The following is a 26,626-nucleotide window of genomic DNA, read 5'->3' on the forward strand; positions in this document are numbered from 1 at the left end:
ACTGAGTCCAAGATGGCAGCCAAAGAGAGATGAGAGAATCATGGAAGAGAAAGAGAGAATGCTCAAATTCTACCTGTCAATATCTGTGGTTGAATCTTGAATCTTGTATATGCAGATCAGTCTGAAAGCATGTCAGCTACAGACAAAAGATCCGTACTGAGATTGTACTTATGATCCAGGAAAGAGATTTGCAGTTTGAGTATAACGAAATTAATTGCCCGCTGAAACAAAATAAACAACACTCACTGGAAAATCAAAAATAAGAATCCAGAGTCTTCACAACTTAGCATTCATAATAATCGAGATACAATGAAAATTTGTCCAAAATATGAAGATTTTAAAAAATGAGATCCATTCAAGAGTGAAAAGACAGGCCGGGCGCGGTGGCTCAAGCCTGTAATCCCAGCACTTTGGGAGGCCGAGACGGGCGGATCACGAGGTCAGGAGATCGAAACCATCCTGGCTAACACGGTGAAACCTCGTCTCTACTAAAATACAAAACCTAGCCGGGCGAGGTGGCGGGCGCCTGTAGTCCCAGCTACTCGGGAGGCTGAGGCAGGAGAATGGCATAAGCCCAGGAGGCGGACCTTGCAGTGAGCTGAGATCCGGCACTGCACTCCAGCCTGGGCGACAGAGCGAGACTCCGTCTCAAAAAAAAAAAAAAAAAAAAAAAAAAAAAAAGAGGGAAAAAAAAAAAAAGAGTGAAAAGACAATCAACTGAAACCAACCTGAGAATGACCCAGATGTTAGAATTATCAGAAGAGCATTTTAAAGTTGCTAATTATAACTGTCATCAGTGATGTAAAAGAAAACACGCTCTTAATGAACAAAAAGCCATGAAAACTCAGCAAATAAATAAAAGTGATAATAAAAGAACAAAATGGACAGTCTAGATTGAAAATCACAATAGGTAAAAGTAAAATTGTACTGGGTGGACTTAATACCCAAATAAAGATGACAGGAGAAAGAATCAATGAATTTGAAGATAAATCAGTAGAATTATTCAAAGTTAAATGAATGAGAAAAAAAGACTGAAAAAAATGAACAGAGACTCAGAGGCCTGTTAGATAATAACAGATAGTCTAGTATATGTGTAATTGATATTCCAGATGCAGAGGAGTAAGGAAATGAGGCAGAAATGAATATTTTAATAGTGACTGAAAATCTCCCAAATTTGATAAAAGACATAAATGTACACATTTAACTACACAACAAACCCAAGGCAGGATTAACATTTAAAAGGCCTTGCCTCTGCACATTGTAGTTAAACTGTTGAAAGGCAAAGATGATGAGCAAATCTTAAAAGCAGCAAAAGAAAAGCAATACATCACCTACAGGTGACTGATTCAATTAATGGCAGACTTCTTAATAGAAATAATGGAGGTTAAAAGCAAGTGGAATCAAAATATCTCACCATCTCACCCTAGTTAAAATGGCATTATCAAAAAGACAATAAAAAAAATAACAAATGCTGGTGAAGATGCTCAGAAAGAGGAACACTCATACATTGTTAGTGGGTAATCATCATATCAAAGAGATATCTGCACTCCCATGTTGACTGCAGCACTATTCACAGTAGCCATGATATGGAATCAATCTAAGTTGTTCATCAATGGATGAATGAATAAAGAAAATGTGCTGTGTATACACACACACACACACACACACACATACACACACACACACACACACACACACACACACACACACACACACACACACACACACACATATACACACACACTGCAGTATTATTCAGCCATAAAAAGAATGAAATCCTGTCATTTACAGCAACATAGGTGGAACTGGAAGCCATTATGTTAAGTGTTAAATAAGCCAGGCACAGAAAGACAAATACCACACGTTCTCACTAACGTGTGATAGCTTAAAATAAAAAAATGGGCCTCTTGGAGGTAGAAAGTAGAATTAAGGTTACCAGAGGGTGGGAAGCAGAGGGATGAGAAGTTGATTAATGGGTACAAAAATACAGTAGATGGAAGGAAATAGTTCTACTTTTCAATAGTACAGTAGGGAAATTATAGTTAATAATTTATTATATATTTCAAAATAGCTAGAAGAGAAGAATTATAATGTTTCCAACACAAAAGAAAAGATAAATGTTTGAGGTGATGGATATGTCAGTTACCCTGATTTGATAATTACACATCATATACATGTATCAAAACATCACATGTGCCCAAAAATATGTATAACTATAATACAATTTTTAAAATCAAGTAGAACAATATCTTTAAAATGCTGAAAGAAAAAAACTGCCAACTCAGAACTCTACAAGTAGCAAAAAAAATTCTTCTGGAATAAAAATGAAATAAAGGATTTTCAGATAAAAGAAACTAAAGGAATTTATTGCCAGTAAATATGTACTTCAAAAAATTGCCAAGAGAAGACATACATGCTGAAGGGAAATAATAAATGAAAACTTAGATCCCCAAAAAGGAATGAAGAACATCGGAAATGGCAGAATCTGGATAAATGCAAAAGGCTACTACTGCTTTTTCTTCCTAATGTCTTTATAATACATACAACTATGTAAAGTAAAAGTTATACTATTCTCTTCAAAGGTTTTTAACATGTATCTATGTAATTACACAAAATAACTTTAACATAAAGGACATGGGATGGTTAAATGGACCTACAATCTACATTTTATGGAAAGTCTATCTCAAAATAGACTGTGAAAAGTTAAGCATGTATATGGTAACTCCTGAAGCAACTACTAAAAATATAATGCAAGAAAATGCAGCCAGAAAGCCTATATAAAAGTTAAACTAGAATTCTTAGAAGTACGCAAATAATGCCAAAAAAAAGCAGGAAAAGAAGAACAGAGGAATACCAAACAAATAAAAAGAGAAAACAAATAATAAAGTGGTAACCCCAAATCTAATAACATTAGTAATTATATTGAATATTAATAGAATAGCACATTAATGAAATTATATATTAAATATTAATGGATAAGCATACTAATTAAAATACAGATTATCAAAACAGATAAAAAATACAAGACATAAGTGTATGCTGTCTACAAAAGGCATATTTTAAGTATAAAGATACAGATAAGTGAATTTGGCAAGTTTGCAGGATACAACCTTAGTACACACAAAAAATCAACTTATTTCTATATTCTAGCAACAAAACATTTTTAAATGAAAATAAAGTCATCAAGTCAATTTATAATATTAAAAAATAAAAGACTAAGAAATAAAGTTAACAAGGGATGTGCAAGATCTGTACAATGAAAACTACAAAGCATTGCTAAAGATAATCAAAGGAGATGTAAATAAACGAAGAAATATACCATGTTCATATATCAGAAGACCTAACATTGTTACAATGGTAATTCTCCACAAATTTATCTCTATAGTCAATGTAATCCCAGTCAAAATCACATGAATATCAAATCCTAGCTAATAATGTGCATACTAAGCTATTTATAAGGAAGTGAACAAATGTCTGCAAACTACTTTTAAACACACCAAAAAATAAGATGAACTGATGGATGAAGAGATGGATTGATAGATATGTAGTAAAGTAAGAACAGTAAAATATTAATGGTAGAATCTAAGGGGTGGGTATATGGATTCTCACAATACATTTCTTTTAACTTTGTCATGTTTAAAATTTTTCAAAATAAAATATGGGAAAAATATAAAATATGCCCAATATGTAAAAGAGTATAGAGAAGAATAAAAGGAACACCCATGTCTCCCACTAATGAGATTAACAGATAAAACATGCAGATACAGCTGAAGTTCTCTAGATACCCTTCAACCTTTGTCCTTCCCCAGAGATAACCAGTCCCCTGATTCTGGTGTTTATGATGTCCACATATATTATATGCATTGATCAAACAGGAATGTGTTTACATATAAAAAATAGAATTATTAATATATTGCATGTGTTAAACTGTATGCTGCTGTAGGTATGAGCTAATAATTTGCTTTGTTCTTCCACTTAGCCTTAAATCTTAGAGATTTATCCAAGAATGGAGACATGAATTTATTTTTGTATCTGTATTCATCTGTATAATATGTAGCTATTCATTTATCCATTTTCCTCTAATGAATATTCAACCATCTCAAGATGTGGCCTCTCTGAGCCTAGGTGCTATGCTCAGATTCTGGGCATAGAAAGACCTGGGTTCATACCCTAGCTTCTTGGCTTTGTGACTTTGAGGAAGTCACTTATCTTTCTAAGCCTCCGTGTCCTCATGTAACAGGTAAGGATGCTCATTCTGCTACCTCTGAAGATCACTGAAAATAAGTACATAAGAAGGATGGATAAAAAGCACACAGCGAAGTGCCTGCCACATACACACTCAATATTCTAAGTCTGGAACAGAAAGTCCTAGTGGTGCCACCAACCCTATTTCGCTCACGTCCAAAGAACACTACTAGGCACTGAAAACTGCCAGTTCTATCTCATAGGGTTAAATTTCCAACGGGGAGGCAGACCCTACACTGCTTGTTCTTAGACCTTCACTCTCAGGTCCAAGCCTTAAAGGTGGTTTAGGCTGGATCCAGGCAGCTTCCTTCTTTACTGCTGTGCTAACTAACACACCACTGTATCCATCAGGGCTTCAGAAGGTCTCATGAAGGGACTACTCACAGAGGTATGGGAAGGGTTGTGGGGATCAGTAAGGGATAGTGAAGCACTCTGGGGCTGGCAACTCTGGGGACCCTTGTTCAATTGAGACTGCATTTTTTAACTTTATTTACACTTAAGTTTAAAACTGGTACTTTACAGATGGTCAAGTTAGGATTTGAACCAGCAGTCTGGCTCCAGGCTCCAAGCTCTGAGCCACTCTACCCTGCTGCCTCAACCCCAGAGAAATGCTTGTGTTCAACACAGCAGAGTCAAGGATGTTCCCTGCAGCGCTTCTTGAGTTGCCACTGAAAAACTGCAGGCAACCCAACGCCCACCAATGGGGGAATAACTATTTAACTTACCACAGAGCTCTTCGAGCAGATAAAAAGATTAGGGCATGAGAAAGCGCTCTTTAAGGTTCAACACTAAACTGTAAATGGGTCGGTTACCCCCTTGGAAGCAATCAGGACTGGAAGGGGGTTGTCAACACGGATGCTGGCCCTGTGTGTATTGTTGCAGGTTATTGTTTTACAGTACTACTTGTGTATTTTAAAATTAAGTTTTAAAAAGTCACAGATGAATAAGTCAATTATAGAAGGACAAATACTGCATGGTTTCCATTCTATGAGGTACCTAAAGGACTCAAACTCAACTCACAAATGTAGAGAGTAGAATGGTGGCTACCAGGAGCCAAGCAGCAGGGAGAAATGAGACATGGCTATGTGGTGAGTGTAGTTTCAGTCCTGCAAGACGAACAAGTTCTAGAAATCTACTATCCAATAGTGTGCATGTAGTTAACACTACTGTACTGTACACTTTAAAATGTGTTAATAGGGTCGATTTCATGTCAACTGCTTTTTACCACATTAAAAAATGTACATTATCCAGGGCTTGTATAAAAATCCTTGGGGTTTCTTTTTTAAAAAACAGTATTCCAGGTCATCTGAAATAAAATTACTGGGATAGACTCTAAAAGAAACAAAATGTAAGTATAAGGAGAGCATAATTGAAGAATGAGAACTCGGTGTCAGGGGTGTGACAGAGCCTCGTCCTGCAAGCATTTCAATCAGGGAGTCAGCACCCAGGCACAGGGAAGCACTGAGCAGGAGAAGGAAAGAAGGGTCTTGATGCTGGTTGTCAAGGTCAGCCAAGGTCATGCCCCAGCCACTTGCAGACAAGTAGCCCTGTCAACAAACACCGCACACCTGGGAGCAGGTGCAGGCAGGCAGAGGCAGAGGCTCTGTTTCTTCATCTGTAAAACAGGCTTAAAAACAATCATTCCAGCCTCCTAGCACGACGGCAGGGTCTAAGGCCATGGCACATTAAGTGTGGCTTGGTACAAACTAAGTGTTCACTAACTTACTGGCCACCACCATAATCTAGGTATACTCCAATTTTCCAAAGTTGTGATCTGAGATAAAAGTTATCAGCTCAGGTAAAAATCCACTTTTGTGCACAGGCTCTTCAAGCATCTGAAATTTACACTCACTTCTTACCAGACTCCATGAGAGTTCATAGACTCCAATGCAATTGGGAGAGAAAACAAGGCAGATTTGGGGGGTAAGCCCATGTTCTTACTAACGGAAACAGGCTTGTTAAATGCAACAGATAACATTCAGAACCAGTGTCAGCTAAGCACAATGTGCAGGTTACAGCTGGCTTGGGAAACACTCACCTGTCCTCGTTTCCAAGCTCTACCAAAATCTAAGCTCTTCGCTGTTGACTTGATCTGGACTCCAAGGTTGCAGATTTCTCTTTCTTTTTTTTTTTTTGAGACGGAGTCTCGCTCTGTCGCCCAGGCTGGAGTGCAGTGGCCGGATCTCAGCTCACTGCAAGCTCCGCCTCCCGGGTTTACGCCATTCTCCTGCCTCAGCCTCCCGAGTAGCTGGGACTACAGGCGCCTGCCACCTCGCCCAGCTAGTTTTTTGTATTTTTTAGTAGAGACGGGGTTTCACCCTGTTAGCCAGGATGGTCTCAATCTCCTGACCTTGTGATCCGCCCGTCTCAGCCTCCCAAAGTGCTGGGATTACAGGCTTGAGCCACCGCGCCTGGCCAAGGTTGCAGATTTCAGAGCATCTGTGTCTCTGCACACTTTCCGCAAGGAAAATCTGAGTTTTATTCGGGAAAAGAGACTAATAAAGCCCGAATTTTTGTTGCCACATGGGGAATGTTCCTCAAATAGGTGGCTGTTTTTTTAAATGTAAAAACTATGCATTAAGATTATTAACCTTTGAAATGGGGGGTCATGAGAGAGGCATGAGCTTTGAAGTGGGCTGATCTGCACTGGGGTCCTGGTTTTGTTACTTTTTGGCTGTGTGACCCTTGGGCAAGAGACTTAGCGTTTCTGAGTCCGTTTCTTCATCTCTAAATGGAGGAACCAGTCATTTCCAGAGCTGTCCTGAGGATGAGTGTGACAATGTACATAAGAACCTCATGGGAAGCCCTGCATGTGACACGTGCACAGGGGGTGGGAGCTGCTGCTGAGGGGGGGCTGGGCAGTGGGCATGTCCCTGTAGTATGTCCTCGAGGCAGTTTCCAGAATCCACTCAGATGCCACTAAGACTGGCACCAAGCATCACAGTCACATTGCTCCCAGGCGCTAGGTTTGGTAGCTTCCTTATCTCATTTACTCTTCACAGCCCAATAGACTGGTGCTATTACTACTCTCGCTGTACAGGAGAGGAAGGCAAGGCTCAGAGAGGTGGAGTGATATGTGCAAGGTCACACAGCCAGTAAGGAGGGGAGTTGAGATTTGACCCCAAGCCTCACTGATTCTAATCACTCAGAAAACTTGCCTCCCGAGAGCTTTCTGGGCATACTAGATTCTTTGATCATACTGCCCTATCCATATACCCTCTCCTATTTTCCTTTAATTGATCCAAAACCTGCCCATCTTCCACAGCCTCCACCTCCAGGAGGCCTGCCCTGATTTACCCCCATGGACTGCACTGATGACCTTTACCTGGCATCATTTCCTACCCACACCACTTCCTCAGGGACTTACACCATACCTTGCATTGCTACTTTACGCTCCAGGTCAAGAATGGCTGCTTCCTCAAAGCCTTCCAGACCCCCTGAGCACATAGACCACCTTCCTTCATTCCAGCACCAGGCAGTAAAAGTTTAACAATGTCTAATGTGATGTCTACTTGCTACCAGTTCACCTCTTTATATCGTTGACTAAAGAAAAAAATTAAGTTTTTAAGGAATTAAAATTAGTTTCATTTACAGTCTTATTGAAGACTATATAGTCTAGGAGGAGTCTCTTGGAGAGGTTGTTTCAGACTGTTTTGAAACAGTTTTTTACTTTATAACATATACAGATTGTAGAGGTTCAGTGTATGTAAAATTACATCAAGGTTTAGGGAGTAAGTGTAAATCGGGTTATAGATTATTAAAGTTTATCTGGTTATAGATTGCAGAAGTAAAATCCCTTTGTCAGATGTTATCTAACATGTAGGAAAAGACAAGAACTAGGATTATTTATCAATTAAAAAATGTAGTGACTCAGGCAAGAGATGTGGGGACCATGTGTTCTGTTTTGTTTTGTTTTGCTTTGCTTTGTTTTGAGATGCAGTCTTGCTCTGTCGCCAGGCTGGAGTACAGTGGTGTGATCTCAGCTGACTGCAACCTCCACCTACTGGGTTCAAGTGATTCTCCTGCCTCAGCCTCCCAAGTAGCTGGGACTACGGGCACGTGCCACCACACCAAGCTAATTTTTGTGGGGTTTTTTTGTTTTTTTTTTTGTTTTTTTTTGAGACGGAGTCTCGCTCTGTCACCCAGGCTGGAGTGCAGTGGCCGGATCTCAGCTCACTGCAAGCTCCGCCTCCCGGGTTTACGCCATTCTCCTGCCTCAGCCTCCTGAGTAGCTGGGACCACAGACGCCCGCCACCTCGCCCAGCTAGTTTTTTGTATTTTTTTTAGTAGAGATGGGGTTTCACCATGTTGGCCAGGATGGTCTCAATCTCTTCACCTCATGATCCGCCTGCCTCGGCCTCCCAAAGTGCTGGGACTGCAGGCGTGAGCCACTGCGCCCGGCCTTGTTTTGTTTTTAAAGTATTTTTCCCAAAAGTAATAAGTCATCACAGGGTTGGGAGTTTTGTGAACTTATGCTGGCAAGTAGAAATGACCAAACATGGCTTACGACATTTGTTACTTTTCTTACAAGGTTTCTCTTTTGGTCATAAATCAACTGTCTGGTATTTATAAAATCAGTGTTGATTGTCTCCCGTAGTTAGGGAGGCTATTTTTTTAGGAAGCTCATGGTCTTTAGTTGTAACCATAAGGAACGAGCACTGAGCCCAGAGTGTATATTTGTCTATTCGTCAGAAAATACTATTTGGAGCATATCTATTTTTTTTACTAATATGATCTGGGTTCTTTATTACATTGTCTTTTTTGTAGACAATATAACATCTTAACAGGATTGTTATAAGAATATTATAGATTACATACAGTAGTATATATTTAACAGTGCTAAGGTATATTATAGATTGGAAAAAACATAACTAATAAAATTGCAATATATTTGCACAATTTTTACTCATTGTATTGGGTATAGGAATACATCTGGTTATAGATTACTAAGCACATCTGGTTATAGATTGTAGAAGCACAAATATTCACCCTGTCAGGTATTATCTTATGTGCAGGAAAAGGCAAGGACTAGGATCATTTATCTATTAAGAAATGCAGTGATTCAAGCAAGAGATGAGGGGCCCATGTGCTCGATTCTGTTTTGTCTTTAAAGCATTCTTCCGGAGAGCTGCACGTCATTATGGAGTCAGGAGTTTTGTGAAATTATGCTGGCAAGTAGAAATGAGCAAACATGGCTTTTATGTTTGCTACTTTGCCTCACAAAATAAATTCAAATAAGAAGTGATCAGGAAGAGCCAAGATTTTTCCACAATATTCACTTCTAAGTCATTCACTTAGAAATTACTGCATTTGAGACAAGAATCATCAATGGATGCCAAAAGTTATGAGCAAAAGGATGATGCAAAACAAGATAAATGTGTAATCTCAAGGAATCTTCCCAGGTGTTACTATTACTAACTACAAAGGGGGAAACAGCAACTTTATAGTGGAGAAACCGGGCAGACACCAACTTAACCATCACTGCTGAGAAGACACATCAGGTGCCTCCTGATATGGTGCACTGAGGAGGACAGAGCACTTCACTAGTATTCTGGCCAAATACATACATCCTCAATCCAATCATGAGAAAACACCAGACAGACCCAAATTGAGGAACCTTCTCAAAAATAACTGACCAGCAGTCTTTAAAGGTGTTTAAGTCATAGAAAAAAATGAAAAGAAGTGTAAAGAACAGAATGAAGGAGACAACCAAGATATAACAATCCTGTGCTGTGGGGTTCCTGGAGCAGAAAAAGGATACCAGTGGGACTGCTGGCAATTTTTAAGAATGTCTGTTAAATGACAATATACCAACATTAATGTCCTAGTTTTGTATTTGTATTGTGGTTACATAAGATATTAGCATTAAGAAAACTGAAGTTTTAGACTTTTCCATAAATCTAAAAGGATTCCAAAATAAAAGCTAAAAAATTTTAAAATAAGTAAAACAAAATGAAAATGTCTTGCATTTCGTGGTTTCCTTCATGGCTCTTAGCATGGGTTTTAATTGTCTGTATTTCTATTTATTTGTATGTTTGCTGTCTCCCCCCATAGAGAGTGTGAACTTAATTAGGGATGGGAGCATGGGTGCTTGATTTCAAAAGAAAGAAGGAAATTAGAAATTAGAAGGGCAAACCAAAGATACGCCACATATAATAGGTGACCGCAAAACACTTGTACAATCAAAGACTACTACGGAGAGCTGGGAGCCTGCAGGGCACCGGGAGAACGCAGCCAACAGATTTCTGCCTCCAATCCAGGGATGGGGGAGACTGAGGCTAACCAGCAGGTAATGCCTGGGGTGCAACTAAGGCTGCACTGTCTTCTCATGGATAAGAAAGTCAACATCAGCCAGGTTTCCCAGGGCATGACATGGGTCCTGGGTCTGCAGATGTTTCTGATACACAGGTGTGGCCTTAAATAACATCAAGTCCTGGAGGAGACAAACATCCCCATCCAGGTCTCCTTTAAGCCTCTGATGACTTCCAGTGGTGACTCGGTGTGGCCCTGGCCTCTCCATAGCACATGCTCTTCTTCTTCTACAGAGACCAGGCCACAGGTCCCCGGCCTTCAGCAGGTGATGGTGCCTACTTAGAACTGAATGGCATTGTTTTTTGTTGTTGCTATTTTATGTTAATTTATTTTTATAATACCCTTTCATGTTAACAAGTAATATTGGTTTCCATTTATGGTACCAGGTGTTAGGTTTCCTTTTAAATGCATTCATATGAGTTTTAAAAGTGATTTGATTTAAAGAAAAAGAATAAATAAAAACTGCACAGAAGGCACAGGTACATGATTTAACTTATGAAGGTGGCACATGGTGGTGTCTGATATGACCAAAAAAACTCAAAGATGGTGTATGAATTACTCAAGTTTAGAATACACTGACATAGCCCATCATTTGATTAGAGGTGATGAATCAGTTATCACATTACAGGCAGGAGGCAACTTTTGCCAGAATTGCATCCCCTACATGTCCTAACTTTCAATATTTATGAAATTGTTATTTATTTACATCAGGAATTCATACAATCTTGACCATTCATTCATCCATTGCCATTGTTCCCTTTATCCAGGAGCAATGCCTCACAATACCTAGGATACATTCATTCATTCAACAAGTATTTATTGAGCACTTACTATGTGGTAGACACTGTTCTAGATCCTTAAGATACATCAAAAGTACAGGAGACAAAGGTCCTTGCCCTTATGGAGATCACTTGCTAGCAGGAAAAGGTAGACAATAAACAATGATATCTTATGTCATTAACACAAATAAAGTAGGTCAAAAAATCAGGACAGGGCAAGGGGCCCAGTAGGGCGGGGGGTGCAGAATGAAGTAGGAAGCTGAGGGTGAGTTATTGAAGTCAGTGGGGAGGCCCTGGTTGGGAGCATGCCTAAAGGCCAAAAAGGGGGTGTGCCAGCATGGCTGTTGCTGAGGGAGGGAGAGGAAAAGTCATGGGAGATAACAGGTCCAGACCACGCAGGGCCTTGTAGGCAACATGGCGGCCTGAGCCTTTAACCCAGAACAGACTACAGGGGCAAAAATGGAGTCAGGGAGACCTCAAGGGGGCTCCTGTAGATGTCCAGCCCAGAGGGGATGCTGGCTTAGACCTGGGTCATAGCAGTGGAGGTAGATAGAGTCTATATATTTCAGAGGAAGAACTCCAGAAACTGCTGATGACTCAGCTATGGAGTGTCAGAGAATAGGGAGAATCAATCGTGGTTACTGGGTGTTTGGCCTGAACACTCAGAAGGAAGGTGGCTTCCAAGTTAAAAGAAGAGTCTGACCTGACCACAAAGGTGACACTTCAGTCACTTAAAGCATAAACTGTCCCCACTTAACAGATGGGGAAACTGTGGCACAGAGAAGTTAAGTAATTTTCCCAAAGTCACACAGCTGGAATGTGGCAGAGTCAGGATTCAAACCCAGACAGTCTGGCTTCAGAGTTCACATTCTTAACTACTGGGCTCCACTGTCTAAGAGGCTGAAAGGTTAGCCCAGGAGGCTCTCTGTGTGAGCTGAGAAAACCCTATTTTAATAAATCAGAGATAAAGCTTCCCAGGATCTCTCTCAGCCCCAGAGATACTATATTTGGAGAGGGCAGAATTTCATAATATTTCAAACTTTCCTGGAAATGTAGCAAAGACCTGCCACAACTCCAGCCTAGCACTTCCCTGCCACCAGCCCCCAGCCCCTCCAAATCCCACTTTGTGAGCCTTTGCTGAAAGGTTTTTCAAGGCACGGGTGAGATGTACATGCTAATGCTGCACAGGATCTATCTTGGTATTAGAGAATCACCGAGTTAATTTTTGTTCACACGGGCCCCTCTACATTGTGCAGTCTGAAACAGCAACATGTCACATGGAATGCTACACATCTGTTTCTTTTCCATGTGTCTCCAGCTCTGAAATTAGATCTCAGCAAATCTTGCGCACATTCATGCTTTGATCTGGGTCCTCATCTGAGCCAGAATGAAATGTGTCACATTTCATTCATAACAGACATGATTAAAACAGACAATCAGTTATGTTGGGAAATAACACATTTCCTGAGGCCTAAGAAAAGTATCTTATTTTGAGAGACTGAATATATGAATGGACAATGGCCAGACAGCATATAACAATAAAACTCTGACCTTCCACCTTGCAGCAGCCAGGAAGTCAAACCACAACCTCTGCAGCAATCAGCCTAGAATAGTCAGAACCTGGTCAAAGACTCCCACCTCTTCTCTTTTCTACCTCTGCTTCCAACTCAGGGCCAACCAGAGAAAGCCAAAGGTGCTCCCAAGCCCATCACACAAAATGTCTGCTTCTAGCTATCCCGCCTCTAGCTCCTCCAGGCCAAAACCTCCAACCCAAGCACACCTGAAGCTTTTTCATTCCTCTGCCTGCCTTTGAGTCTCTGCCAGTGCAAGTGCTGGTGGCCAAACCCCACTGACACAGCAAGCTCTGAGTAAATATTCCTCTGTTTGTTCTCATTTGGATAGTCTTCATTTATTTCCACAATCTCAATGCATTTTTCTCTGGCCATCAAATAAAGCCTAATAAGTAATCTAAATGCTGACGCAGAGAGCTTTAACAGTGAATAAAGATCAGTCCCCATCCACACAAGCAGAAGAGCCCAGAAGAGTGGTTTAAAGTGGGGGCTCTCAACTCACACATGCAGGCCTGTACCCCAATTCCACCACTTCCCCAATGCATGACCTCAGACAGGTAACTGCTCAGCTCTCAGAGTCGCAGCTTCCATATCCATAACATGGACGTGACTAGTACTTACCTTGTATGCTGGCTGTGATAACACAGTGAGGGAATGTATAGAAAGGGTAAATGTAGAACCTGGGACAAGTACACATGATAACTTAAAAGTATGAATTAACAGTATCAATTAACACATATTAATTATAGCATAAAAGAGTACTGGTGTGCCTACAGTGTGTCAGGCACTCTTGTAAGCGCTTTACATGAAGTAACTAATTCACTCCATAATGCCAGCAATAATGGAGGGTGGTTTCACTCCCCGTGATGCACCCACTGGTCACTTCTGACTCCCACAAACACGCACAATGAATTGGCAATGCCTGCCTTTATAGCTGAAAATCTAAACTCCCTTTTTAGCACTGCATCCTTTTTTATCCCAGTACTGAAGCAGGGTTTCAAAATTCAAATACCCTCAGGAGCCAGATGGGTGACATATGTGAGTGAAATGGGCCAGGTGTGAGACAAAAGGGAGTGGTAGGGACTGGGGTGAATTAGACAATTTATGATGCATCTAAAGGCGGTGAACTACAACCAGCTAGCTCTAAGTTGCTAAATCTTCAAAATTTTCAAAGAAAATGGTATATAAAACCTCCCAATTGTTAGAGGTTGGCAACTCTCTTAAACATTTTAAAGAATGCCAGGTGGGCTAAATAAGGCACACCTCTGTGGGCTGAATTTGGCTACTGCCACCAGTTTTACAAACTGTTGAGTAGATGTTTTTCCTTTAAGTAAGTACCAAGGCCCCACAACTAAAGTTTAAACAAAGATCTGGGAATTTGGGAACATCCTTTGGCTGAACCGCCTCCTCTGGTCCTCTCCCTCTCCTGTCGCTCTAACTCCAAAGGCCAAGAATCTAAAATCTTAGTGGGTTCCCTAAAGGAAGAGGCTGCTGGAGGGCTGCAGACTTACAGTCCAAATTCCAAAGGCCCCAGGGATGCTATTTCCAGAAGGCTGACAGTTCACTGCTTGATTTTTCAAGACCAAGTCAGAATTAAAGTCCCTTTCAGCTCTAAAATTAACTTCTTGGGGAAGAAAGAAAAATACTTAAGGGGTTTCTACCTACCAAGAAGATAATACTCTGAGGCTTTCTACAGTCTGGATGTTGAGTCCTCTTCTAGTCTCATTCCTAAATGAATCTCCTCTTCCCTAAATTAACCCTCAGCTCTGGCCTGACTGGGCCACACACAGCTGGGGGTGTGGCTGGTGCCCCTCCTTGTCTGTTAGAGGCAGTGAGCTGTGGGGATGAAGGTCACAAGCTCTAGGGTCAGATCACAGGGGTTCACACCAACCACTCCCTACCTGTGTGACCCTGGACACACTACTTAACTTCTCTGTGCCTCAAAAAAATGGGAATAATAGTAGTACTTGCCTCTTTCAGTTGTTTGTGACAGAGTTTAATGAATTAATTCATGTAATGGACCTACCACATGGGCTGAATCATTCTAAGTCTCAGTGAATGTTAGCTAATGCTGTGTATGCCACTGCCTGGCCTGAAATGCCTTTCCCAACCAGACTCCGAGGCTTTGCTGACCACCAGACCATCTGCCCTCCTTTTCTTCCAACTTCCCATCCAAAATATTATCTCTACATCAGGAGTAGCAAATAAGTTTAGTCTTATGTGCCAACCCCCCACAGCAGTGATAGGGGCTGCCTGAAGGGGTGGGCTCAATGTCCTCCATGACAGAGGGAGTGCTGAAGTGCTGCAGTTCATTGGTAATGTCTGCCATGGTAGAGGGGAGTGCTGAAGTGCTGCAGTTGATTGGTAATGTCTGCCATGGTAGAGGAAGTGCTGAGAGGCAGGGGCAGTGAAGCCATCCCTTGGCCATTCTTGGTCTACAGCAAACATATGGCACTGCCTTATATTAAAAGAATCTCTATGGGGTTGGATTTCAGGCTTCTCTAGTTTCTATGAGAGCCAATAACTGGTTTTAGACCACCCCACCCCTTCCAGTGGAGTGACTAGCACAGGGCTCAGTCCACACCAAGTTTTGAATCAGTAACAGCCAAAGGCTAAATCAAGAGGCTCCAAATAGAATCCTGGCTTCTTCCAGGCTACAAAACCCACTTGGGATCTCCCAAAGCCTTGGAATCCTGTTGGTGGGCATCTGAATAAGCACAACTCCAAAAGGGCATGATCATCCTCAGTCAGGATTGGAAGGAGCATGCTGGACTCACAATGAATTCCCCACTTCTCCTTCTTTGTATCTGTAAAGCAAGGTTCGCTTATGTTGGAATTTATACACCCAGTTCCTGAATGAAAGGGCAATAACCACAGGCTAACATTCACTGAGGACTCACAATTTGCCAGGCATTGTTTTAAGAACTTTACTAAATTATTTAATCTTTACCACCACCCCAGGAGATAGATTTCATCACTATCCCTATCATACCAATGGGGAAACTAAGGTCCAGAGACGTTAAGTGACTCGCCCAAGGGCACACAGCTGGTATATGGCAAAGCCACCACTGTCTCCTACTGATACCCATTTTTGTGAGCAAAATTAGGAAAAGACAGGCTTGTCCCCCCAGCACATAGAAGTCCCCTACTTTTAGCGATCCTAAAACCAAATTTTCATCATACAGATAGAGGCTGCTGACTCACTTTAACAAAGAATTATTTACTGTAGAGAAAGAAATTGTCTTAGAAAGCTCTTTCGTGTATTTAGAAGTTGGAATTCATTTACAAGGTTTCCACTGATATGTAGCATTCTAGGATTCTGCCTGACACATCAAACAGGACAGGGATAGGTCAGACTATCATGTGAGAGCCTCAAAAGTCTTCCTGAAGAAGAAACACTTGAACCTCACAGTCTAGAATGCAGAGTTCTAGAACAGTTGTATTTAATCCTGGTTTCACAACAGATTTATTTGGGGGAGCCTTCAGAAAATATAGATGCCAGCAGGATCCTTGTTTTGTTCTGTCAGTAGGGGGTGCTAGAGGGAGACTAGCAGGTGGAAGGTGGGAGAAGGAATTTTCTCCTCTTTCCATTGACTTCCTATTTGCTTCTTGTTCTGATGAGTTGCACCCAGCCTTGCTGCTTCATGACAGCAGCTGCAATTCACTTCCATAAGAGCACATGAATCCAGTTTGCAGTATTTCCAACTATTGAAGAACCAGTTTTATAACTCCTAGCCCTGGTGACACCAGCACAAGCTGTGCCCTCTTCTCAGGGGTTTTAGTTTCTGCTCTACAGGGTGCCTGCTCCAAGTTTCAAGTTTTTGAAACTTTTAACTTCCCTTATTCTCCCAGCCGAAGGGATGATAGCCACTTTCTGCAGCTGCCTCTTCCCTAGTACCTCAGTAATGCCTTCTTGACTTTTCCATTATCTAGTTAACATTTCTTTGTACCTAGCTAATGGTTCTTTATATTAAATTCTTGCTTTTAATATACTTATGTTGTCTCAGTCTCTTGGCTGGCCTTTGTTTCCCCCAATTTTGAACTGTTTCTTTCTCGGCCCCCAAATTCCACTCATCCTTCAAGATCTAGCTCAAAATGAAAAATTCTCTGCCCACTGCAACACACACAGCTCTCATCTGTGAATTCCTATAGACTTTACGGTCTCTACTAATCAAGCTTCAGCATGATCATATATTGCAGGGGTTGGCAAACCATGACCCCTGGGCTAAATTCAACCTTCTGTTTTTGTAACTAAAGTTTTATTGGAACCCAGCCACACCCATTCATTTATGGCTGCTTGCATGCTGCAACAACAGAGTTGAGTCATCACCAGAGAGACAACATGGCCCATGATGTCTATTTACCATTTGGCCCTTTCCAGAAGTTTTCTGACCCCTGGTCTATTGTCTTGTGTGGGTCTCTAGTTCATGTTTTGAATCTCTCACTACACTGGATACTGAGAACTGCAGAACTCTCAGCACAGGACAACTCCATCCAAACCTCCGCGCAAAGAAACTTGATCAAACTCTAATATGGCTTCTAGCGGCGTAAGGCTAGCTCCCTAGGATCACTTTTGCACCTCTTATAATACCTGCTTAAGAAAGCTCAGCATGGCCAGGGAAATTTCATGTTTGTTCCCGCCAACGCACACCTGATGATAGGCCCCGACCTCCCTTTCCTACAGTATTTATGAGAAAGGGTTTACAACTGTAAATATCTGTCTCTTGCAACTAAGAAGCATCTCTCCCAAGCACCTGAGAGCCATTCTTCTGAAACAGAATCATCAGGAAGGACAGGACTTCTGTCTCTCAGCCTCTGTGGGAAAATAAAATCCTAACTTTGATAACTGCCAGCCAGCAGATGCAGCTGGACTCACTGCATTCACACTGCCCAACCCTTTGTACTATGTCACTTCTCTGGCTCTATGGAGACTCCACTCTTCCCCATCCCTCATTCTTCCTTTAAAACACACGAATCACCTCTGCACAAATTGTAATGAAGCTCAGCTCTTTTACCTACTGTCCGTAGTTACTGAATAAAATCTGTTTCACCACTTTAATGACAAGCTGTATTTATTTTTGACGTCAGCAAATGATCAACACCCATTTTATTAATTGACAATTCATTGATTACTAAGAGTTGGCTTCTGTTCCATCCCACCTGGCAAAGCCTCTTACCTAAGAGTGAACTGGTCTGCCACAGAGCTACTGGTCAGAGAGACCAAAAAGGTGGCCGTGTCCCCTTCTCGGACTAGATTCAGAGGTACCGAGATGACCACATTCTCGTCCAAGCTCACCAGGGACCACTTCAGATCATCTTGGGTTGGGTAGACCACCACACTCCCAATCCTCTCTCGGGCTGGAAACACTTGCTGGGGGCTCTCCAGGCCTGAGTGGATATTGTTCTCCCACTTGCCTTCCTCCTCCAGAGGACACTGGCCAGCTTTGTCGGCTGGGTAGAGCGTGAAGAAGAGCTCCATCGCGGTGCCCCCAAGCAGGGCTGGGATCTCCTCCTCTGGCTCCAGGTCCAGGCCTGAGCTGAACCACTCAGGCAGCAGCTCCAGCTCAGCCACACACAGCCCTGGGGCCCCTTGCAGCCGACAGCTGGCCGCCACTTCCCTGGCCTCGGGGAAAGCAAACATCTTGACACAGGGTAGATCTTCCGTAAGGTCGCTGTCATCCCAGCCCATGCCAGTGACATAAAACAAGGTCTGCACTTTGGGTCTGTTGGAGTAGATGGAGCTGTCGAGGATGTGGGATTTCAATTTCCAGTTGAAGGGAAACTTGTCCATGTTTCCAAAGGCTGTAGATGTCAACAGGAGCTCCTGGGGAATTATCTTCTCCACTGAAAATGGGCCATAGCTGGCATTGATAACAGGGGGTGTCCTGGCTCGGTAGACGAAGAATGGCTCCACCCGGGCCTGAAGACTGGAGTTCCTTGTGAGGTCTTGGTTGGCTTCTTTAAGGAAAAACGACTCCTCTGCATTGGAGATGTGCAAGCTCGTGGGGAGGTAAGCAGGGAGCGAGGAAAACTTCTGCAGGCTATCCACAATCCCTCGACTCTCAGCCACTGCACAAGAAAGGAAAGCAAAAGAATAAAACTGTGTTCTGAGATGTAATGAAATAAATGCAATGCAGTCTCCACCCACCTTCCCAACAAACCACCCACTGGCCACTGTTTCTCCCCCAGGTCTCATCACAGTGAAAGCCCTGTAATTACATAAAGTATGGTCTTCAGAATCTTCCCAAAAGTACAGCACAGAGTGGGAAGGAACCCCATTTACCACCAATCCAATAGTCCTGGGGCTGAACAGTTCTCTCTCTAAAGGGAAAACATTGCTTCTGCTGTTTGTGCAAAATCACAAACTCAAAAGATCACGGTCATCGTTGTTCATCTACCCCACAGACAAAACTTTGCGTATCTACCAAGTTTACCAATCAGGCATTGTACCATTGTATGTGACATGTTAGTACCTTATTACTTTGATACTCATGCTGCTCTCTATCACTTCTATAAGTGACATCTACGTGGACATGATGATATCGCTATAATTCTTATTGAAAAGAGAGTGAAGCTACCACTCAGAGTTCCTGCTTCTAGAAAACTCTCCTTCCAAAATACCAACGAGAATGCACAAAGGTTACAGGGACGTTCACCACAGCATCATTTAGAATTGCAAACAAACAAACTTAAGAGCATATGTGCTGAGCCTGATGGCTGGATTTGAATCCTGGCTTTGCCACTTCCTAACTGAGCAACCTTGACCAAGTTACTTAGCCTCTCTGTGCCACAAATGTCCTCACATAAAGTAGGACATAAACATGAATTCTACCTTACTGGGTTGCCGCAAGGATTAATGAGTTAATAAGTACAAAGCACAACCAGATGTGGTGGCTCACACCTGTAATCCCAGCATGCTGGGAAGCCAAGATGGCTGGGTCGCTTGACTCCAAGAGTTCAAAACCAGCCTAAGCAAAACAGTGAGACCCTGTCTCTACAAAAAGAAAAAACACACACACACACACACACACACACAAAAATTATTCAGGCATGGTGGCACGTGCCTGTAGTCCCAACTACTTGGGAGGCTGAGGCAGGAGGATCTTGAACCCAAGAGGTGGAGATTACAGTGAGCTGGGATTGCACCACTTTACTCCAACCTGGGCAACAGAGCAAAACCCTGTCTCAAGAAAAAACAAAATAAAATAAAATAAAGCACTTAGAACAATGCTGGCACACAGATATGTGCTATCAATATTCACCCACAATTATTATTTTAATCCATATTCAATAGGTTGATCAACAGGAAACTAAACATTTTACAGTGGAATAATATGAAACCATTTTTAAAAATCAGGTAGAGCTATATAAACATACTTGAAAAGATGGCCACAATATGACATTAAGGTTAAAAAAATCAAATTAAGTGTAAAAAAAAAATCAAATGTGTCATATGTGGTCCTATTTGGTAAAGTTTTAAAATTCTACCTATGTATATGTAAATGTATATATTTATGTTTGTGTGTCTATAGAACCCAAAGGAGAAAGTTTTTGCTTTTTACCATTTACATTTCTACTTTCTTTTAATTTGTTACAACCGCATATTATTTTGTTAATTAAAACACACAACACATATACATAAACATGTACACATGAGTACATACGTGTATGTGTGTGTCTTGGCATGTTTCCTTCAAATGGGAAAACACAGACAGCAAAGACCCAACAAGCTTTTTCAAAGTGAAGACAGCCCCCCAGGAACCAGGGTCAGCAAATCAGGCCAAGGAACAGAGATTTTTTTTTTCTTTTGCCCTGAAATGAACCTCCACCACTGGAGTCCGGTTTTCCAACCAATGCAAGAAGAAATGGAATCTGACCATGGTGCTTAAAATGCAGCATCCTAGAGGATGAAACAGCAGAGAAATCCCACCCCATTCACTCTGGCTCCTGGTGACATGTTTTTCTGCAGCTATCAAAAATTCTGCAAAATATGCCTTCTATTGATTTGAACACTTTTTGGCCTGTTTGGGGCCGTCCTTGGCGAGCTTTCCTTCTCTAGAGGGTGACAAAATTGTAATTAGGAGATTGTGAAAAAGATACAGCCCACGTAGGGGCTGATGCCTCCTTTTTCTAAGAAGGCATTCAGCAAGCAAGTTCTCCTCAAGTGTCATCAACATGGCGACACATAAAAATATTACAGGGACAATGCAGTCATGATTTCTGCCCCCAAGGAACTAGCGACTACGTTCAGCCAATCGGAAGCTCTGGAGGACACAGCTAACATTCAGAAAGCAATTCGGAAATTGGACATTAAGATCCTTAAAAATGCCCATCCCAGGAATTCACCTAGGAATCTGTTCCAAGGAAATAATCAAGAGATCAGGAAGGAGATTAATGTGCAAGTATGCTTATCGCAAGCATGATTTTTAACAGCAACACACTGGAAGCAGCCCAAAAACTCGCCATTAGGGAAATGAGTAAGTGATTAAAGCCACACTACGTGTGCGACATTAAACTGCCATCAAAACCATGATGTCAACAAATCTTTAGTGTCATAACACTTACAATATGTTAATTGAAAACGACCTCAAAAATTCCTTTAAATTATCTCAAATCTATTTAAACACACAATATCGGCCCTTCCATAGTATAGACCTAGGTTTGCTCCAGAATGATGTCCATACAGGCTTGGCAGGATTTGGATCAAAAGATAGAGGAGGGAGAAATGATTTTGAAGAATTAGCCTCATCTAAAGGAAAGTTTTAGCTGCTGCCGCCACCAAGGGGCAATCTGTATTTTGACAATGTCAAGCAATGCAGAAGCATCTCTCCAGATGAAATTTAAATTAGTTCTTTTTGCCATTGGTTTATTTCCCCTCTCCAAACCAGGAAGTTAAATTCAGGTGGATTTGCTCATGAATTACTTGGCAACAGGAACACCGTCAGCAGGGAACATCTGCCTTGTGCAGCATGACAATGTCTTTCAGCTGGGCTAAGCAGGCACCCCAGACTCGGAAGTGAGTGGCTTGAATTTCACTTCTCGTAAAATTTAGGGGAAATCCAAGCTAAGGCTTAAATGCTGACTTATTTACAAATATGGAAAAATATGGAAAAGGAAATTAAAATAAATGCAAACTTTAATTTGCTCTGTTTTCACTGTAGATTGGTTTATTGTTTTCTTTATCTTTTATGAAGGTATTTTACGCCTCTCAAAAATTGATTTACAAGAAATGTAAAGCTGCACCTTCTCTTCTTTATTGTAGCCAAAGTCTCCATTGTATCTGAAATAGCAGTGTAAGGTTTACACTCCTGTCCCACCATAACTCAAGCAAAATGCAATACAAATTTTGTCTGAAACTGTATATGGAAAGCCATAAACGTCAGCTACTAGAGCCTTATTCTATCCTCAAACCAGATTGCAACAAAATATAATATCTGAATTTAGGAGCATTTTATGAAGCCACGGGACTGTGTCCTGAGAAATACACTGTAAAGCTAACACTCTTCCCTTTAATCCCAAAATGTCACATAGTAACACCATTCTTTTTCCCATTGGCAGGTAGACCACGTGCCCGCGTTCTGAATGTGAAATGAGGCCCTATTCAGTCTGCTGATTTCCTAGAGAGCTATTTACCACTGGACAGAACGAGGTGGGCCCGGAGAGCAGGAAATGAGGAAGGCGCAATGAGGCCCAGCTGAAAAGAACTTCTCATCTCTGCCCTCCTTATGAACCAAGAAGAGAGTCAAGTTCAGGTTCAGAGAGAACACAAGGTGCACCAGACAGATGCTCTGTGGCTAAAGGATGCTCCCACTCAAAACACCAATGGCAGATGGCTCCAAGGAGGCCCTAAAGACAGCCTCAGCAGGAAGAAAGGGGAGGAGATTAATAATATTACTCCTAGAATGAAGCAATTCACAGGGTGCTGGGAATCATGGTGTTTGAACAAACGGAGACAAGATGGCGCACTTCCGGGTTCTTCATCACCAACTTTTCCCGCGCATGCGAAAATGCAGCCGGCGCCTGGGAAGGTGCAGATCAACCGGGCATGCGCCAGGTGACGTCAATCCGAAGAGACCAAGATTTACCTGGCCACACCTAGGGAACGCCCCCCGACACGCCCATGCCTGGGCCTATTGCCCTCCCGCTCCCAGAAAAGCCACTCCCGGCGAGCACGCCGCGCGAACTTCCTCAGCCCCCACTCCTGCCGGGACTGCATCAGGAACTTCATCCGAGAGCTCCACCGGGCGACTCCCTCGGCCTCCTTTGCCAGAGACCAACGGACCTCACCCTCCACATCTTCTTCCCTGAAGCTAGGTGACCAAAAAATAAATTTGCAGTTTTGCTCCTAGCCTTGCCTACTCGCTGGTTCTTTAGTACTCGCTCTGGTGGTCTTAGAAAAACAAATCACATGGCAGGGACCCTGTGACCCAAATTGAGTGAGTGGATGTCACTGCTGTGCTTAGCACACAAAAAATATTCCTGGACATGGACCTTAGTCAGCACTGGTGGGACATGAATGCCTGAATCCCAAGACGTAAAATGTGAACCTGCTACAACAAGGGACACACTCAGAAATCAGTCCCTTTCACTGCTAGTGCCAGTCATGTCTGGGCGCTAACTTACCAGTCTTGTGGCTACTGGTGACTCACTTAGGGTATAGGCCCACGACATTTCTGAGGCTGAGTCTCCTCTAATTCACACAAAACAACTCAGGCATAGAGAGCCAGGCATGGAAAGCTCTTTCCAGTGGGCCAGGTGGCCAGGTCACCAGGTCACCAGGTCTTTGAAAAACACCAGGAAGAGAAACTCCGTACTGGTCTGTCGAAGTGTGGCCCTAACAGCCGATAATTCACTACCACCTGGGTACCACAGGAATACCCACAACCCTTACTGATTTCACGGTGGTGAAGGCCAGGAGCTAGGAGGAGGCCTTTGTCAGTATTAATATTAGTTCAGGTTGGTGCAGTAAATATCATCTCTGGCAGTGGCAGAATGGACTAGAAAATCTTCCATGCTCTCTTCCATCCACAGTTCTCCCATCTGTTTCCACAGCTCCACTTGGTGCTGTTTTCACATCATTCTCCTTGCCCTTACTTGCACTTGTTGGGGAAGCTCATCACCCACATGTGAGCAGAGAAGACTCCTTCTGGTCTGGATTTCTTAGCCCAGGGAGACCTTCTCTGAGCTGACCAGCAACTTCAGCCATCCCACTCACGCCAATGTAGCTCCCTGGATTGTATTATAACAATGCAGGGAACTACATTTCCCAAGCTCCCTTGCTGTCTGCTTCTGCATGTGTTCAGCCAATCGGAAGCTCTGGTAGAAGACTGGAGGGTAGGAAGAGGGGAGAACCCAGGGTATTTCACACTGTGTCTCTTCCCTGCAGCACTCACTGGCAGAAACTGCATCTCCTCTCTGGTTCTAACCCCCTATAAAACCCCCACCATGGTCCCAGCTCTCTGTAGCAGGTTCTAATGCCTAACCCAGCAGCTTCTGGATTCTCATAACCTAACCTCTTCCCCTTTTCCCTCTAGCCCAAAAGATGACAACAGCTTCCTGCTCCCGCTGTTCTTAATTTCTAAGTAACTTTACCAGCCCCAGATGGTACTTTATCATCCCCATTTTGATTTCTCAGATTTTCCAGGACCTGAGTAACTAATTCCCTTTATTAAATTCCCTCTGTAGAAATAACTAGAGTGATTTCTGTTTTCCTGACTAAAGCGTGACTATCCAGTCACTCATCATTCCGTCCTGTTATATTCCCTCAAAGCAACTATCACCATCTGAAATTAGACTTTGCATTTTTCCTTGTTCGCTTGTTTACTATCCATTCTTTCTACTAAAATTCAGATACCATGAGAGAGGGGGCTTTGATGTCCAGTTTACTGCACAATCTCCAGTACCTAGCAGGAGAAATTAAACAGAAATTTGCTGAATGAATGTCCATCAATTAAGACTGCCTTGGTTTAACGCTTGAGAGAATCAATCTCTCTGTGTTCCTTCTGAGTTTCTCTCTGGCTTCTTCCCAGGGTTGTTAATAGATACTGTTTTTATTAACACAGCATTTGCCCATCACACTATCACTCCATTCATTACGTCCTAAAATATCACACCACAGTCAGCTGGTCACTAAGCTGGCAGCTATGTTTGCCAACCAAAGAGCTGCAATTCTCAGTAGAAGGAGAAAATATCGCTTAAAGGGAGATACACACCATTTACAGGCCAACACACCTAGACATATTTGCCAGTCATGCCAGTTGATTATCACAGCAGTTGTAAAATAAGTTGTGTTAGATCCTTTTTAAAAAATTATGAAACTGAGGCACAGAGAAGCAATTTGAACATGGTTAGAATTCAAACCGGCTCTGTCCAATTCCAAAGGCATTCCACTTTCTCGTATTACCTGAGGGCCTACCTGGCCTGGCAGTTCTACAGTGAGGCCAAGGAGTTAACCATCTGGAGGTCATCTGGAGGAGCTGAAGCTTAATGCTCACAAGGCCAGGTTCATGGACACAATCCCTGTACACCCAGTTTCTGTACACCAGAGGTTTTCATTGCTCCATGGTCACAGGTGATTGTATCTCCCATCCCAGATACCTGTTACCAGCCTGGATTCTCAGGTAGAGCAGGAAAATAGGTACAGCTGACCCAGAGCATCTCAACCCAGCTGCTAGCAAAAGAGCCAGTGATCCCCACCTTTCAGACAGTAATAAAGATGGAAAAACATTACTACCTATAAACCACATATCCCAGAGCCTCAGGAGGAACAGCCTATGCAAAATTTGGGCCAAATGCTCTTGGATTAAGGTGGTCATTCATTAATAACAGCTGTGGTGGGGTAATACTATAAATTCCCAGTTTTCTTCTACTCCCAGCTGTACTCCTGTACTGTACCCTGGAGAACAGACCCTTCCACACCTCAGCATTTGAAACACGATTCATTCACTATAGAACCAAAAATGAAAGGTGGCAAATACGTGACTACTGAATTCCAAAGCCACCAGTATAAAAGCAAGATGCAAGAAGTCAGGTGAATCTCCACTTTTCCCAACTACATAAAACACATCATGGCCTGAGAAAGAAGAGACACTACAGACAGGCAAGCATGAGGCCACCAGTGCCAGCCAGTCATCAGGCAGGAGGCATCAGGCAGGACTGACGCTTGCCTTTTGTCCCAAGATTCTTCCCAACCCTCAAGCTGGGCAGCCCTGCTTGGCCAACCTGGGGCTCACAGGAACAGGAAGCAGATATGAAGCAGAGAGGAAGCAGATGAAAGGCAAGTAGGGAGCCAGCAGGAGCAAACAGGAAGCAGACAGGGAGAGACAGGAAGTGGACAGGGAGAGACAGGAAGTGGACAGGGAGAGACATGACACAGACACAGGAATCAGACACAGAACAAAAGGAAGAAACAGGTAGGTGCCCGCTCCCAGCCCCAGCCTTGCAGTCGCCTCTATCTTCCCTTATTGGCAGGACCTACGAAGGAACAGCTGAACAAGGGTGGGTGTGCAGAGAACCACCCCCAGAATTACACACTGGAGAATAGAAGAGCAAGTTTAAAACTTAAGAGCCTATAATGTAATAACTGGCACATCCCATTCACAGAGGAGGAAACTGAGGCACGGGATGAGGGGAATTAAATTACACAGTAAATGATGGTGGCAGAACAGGAATCCTGGAAAACTGGCTCTATGATGTGTACTGCTAACCATCCCTGTACAG

The 26,626-nt window shown here is 42.6% G+C and overlaps 1 protein-coding gene across 1 annotated transcript in view; it reads right to left on the minus strand.

Moving 5' to 3' along the window:
• LOC108540461 (transmembrane protein 132B-like) overlaps positions 1-26,626 on the minus strand; it is a gene marked incomplete at its 5' end in the record, with an annotated part of 373,298 nt that overhangs the window by 156,696 nt on the left and 189,976 nt on the right. The window contains one exon of the mRNA XM_017889540.1: positions 18,085-18,976. Within this exon, the coding sequence (XP_017745029.1) occupies positions 18,085-18,976 (892 nt within the window). The remainder of the gene's footprint in view (positions 1-18,084; positions 18,977-26,626) is intronic.

This window comes from Rhinopithecus bieti, unplaced genomic scaffold (genome assembly GCF_001698545.2).
Source record: "Rhinopithecus bieti isolate Rb0 unplaced genomic scaffold, ASM169854v2 scaffold_574, whole genome shotgun sequence".
Classification (NCBI taxonomy): domain Eukaryota; kingdom Metazoa; phylum Chordata; class Mammalia; order Primates; family Cercopithecidae; genus Rhinopithecus; species Rhinopithecus bieti.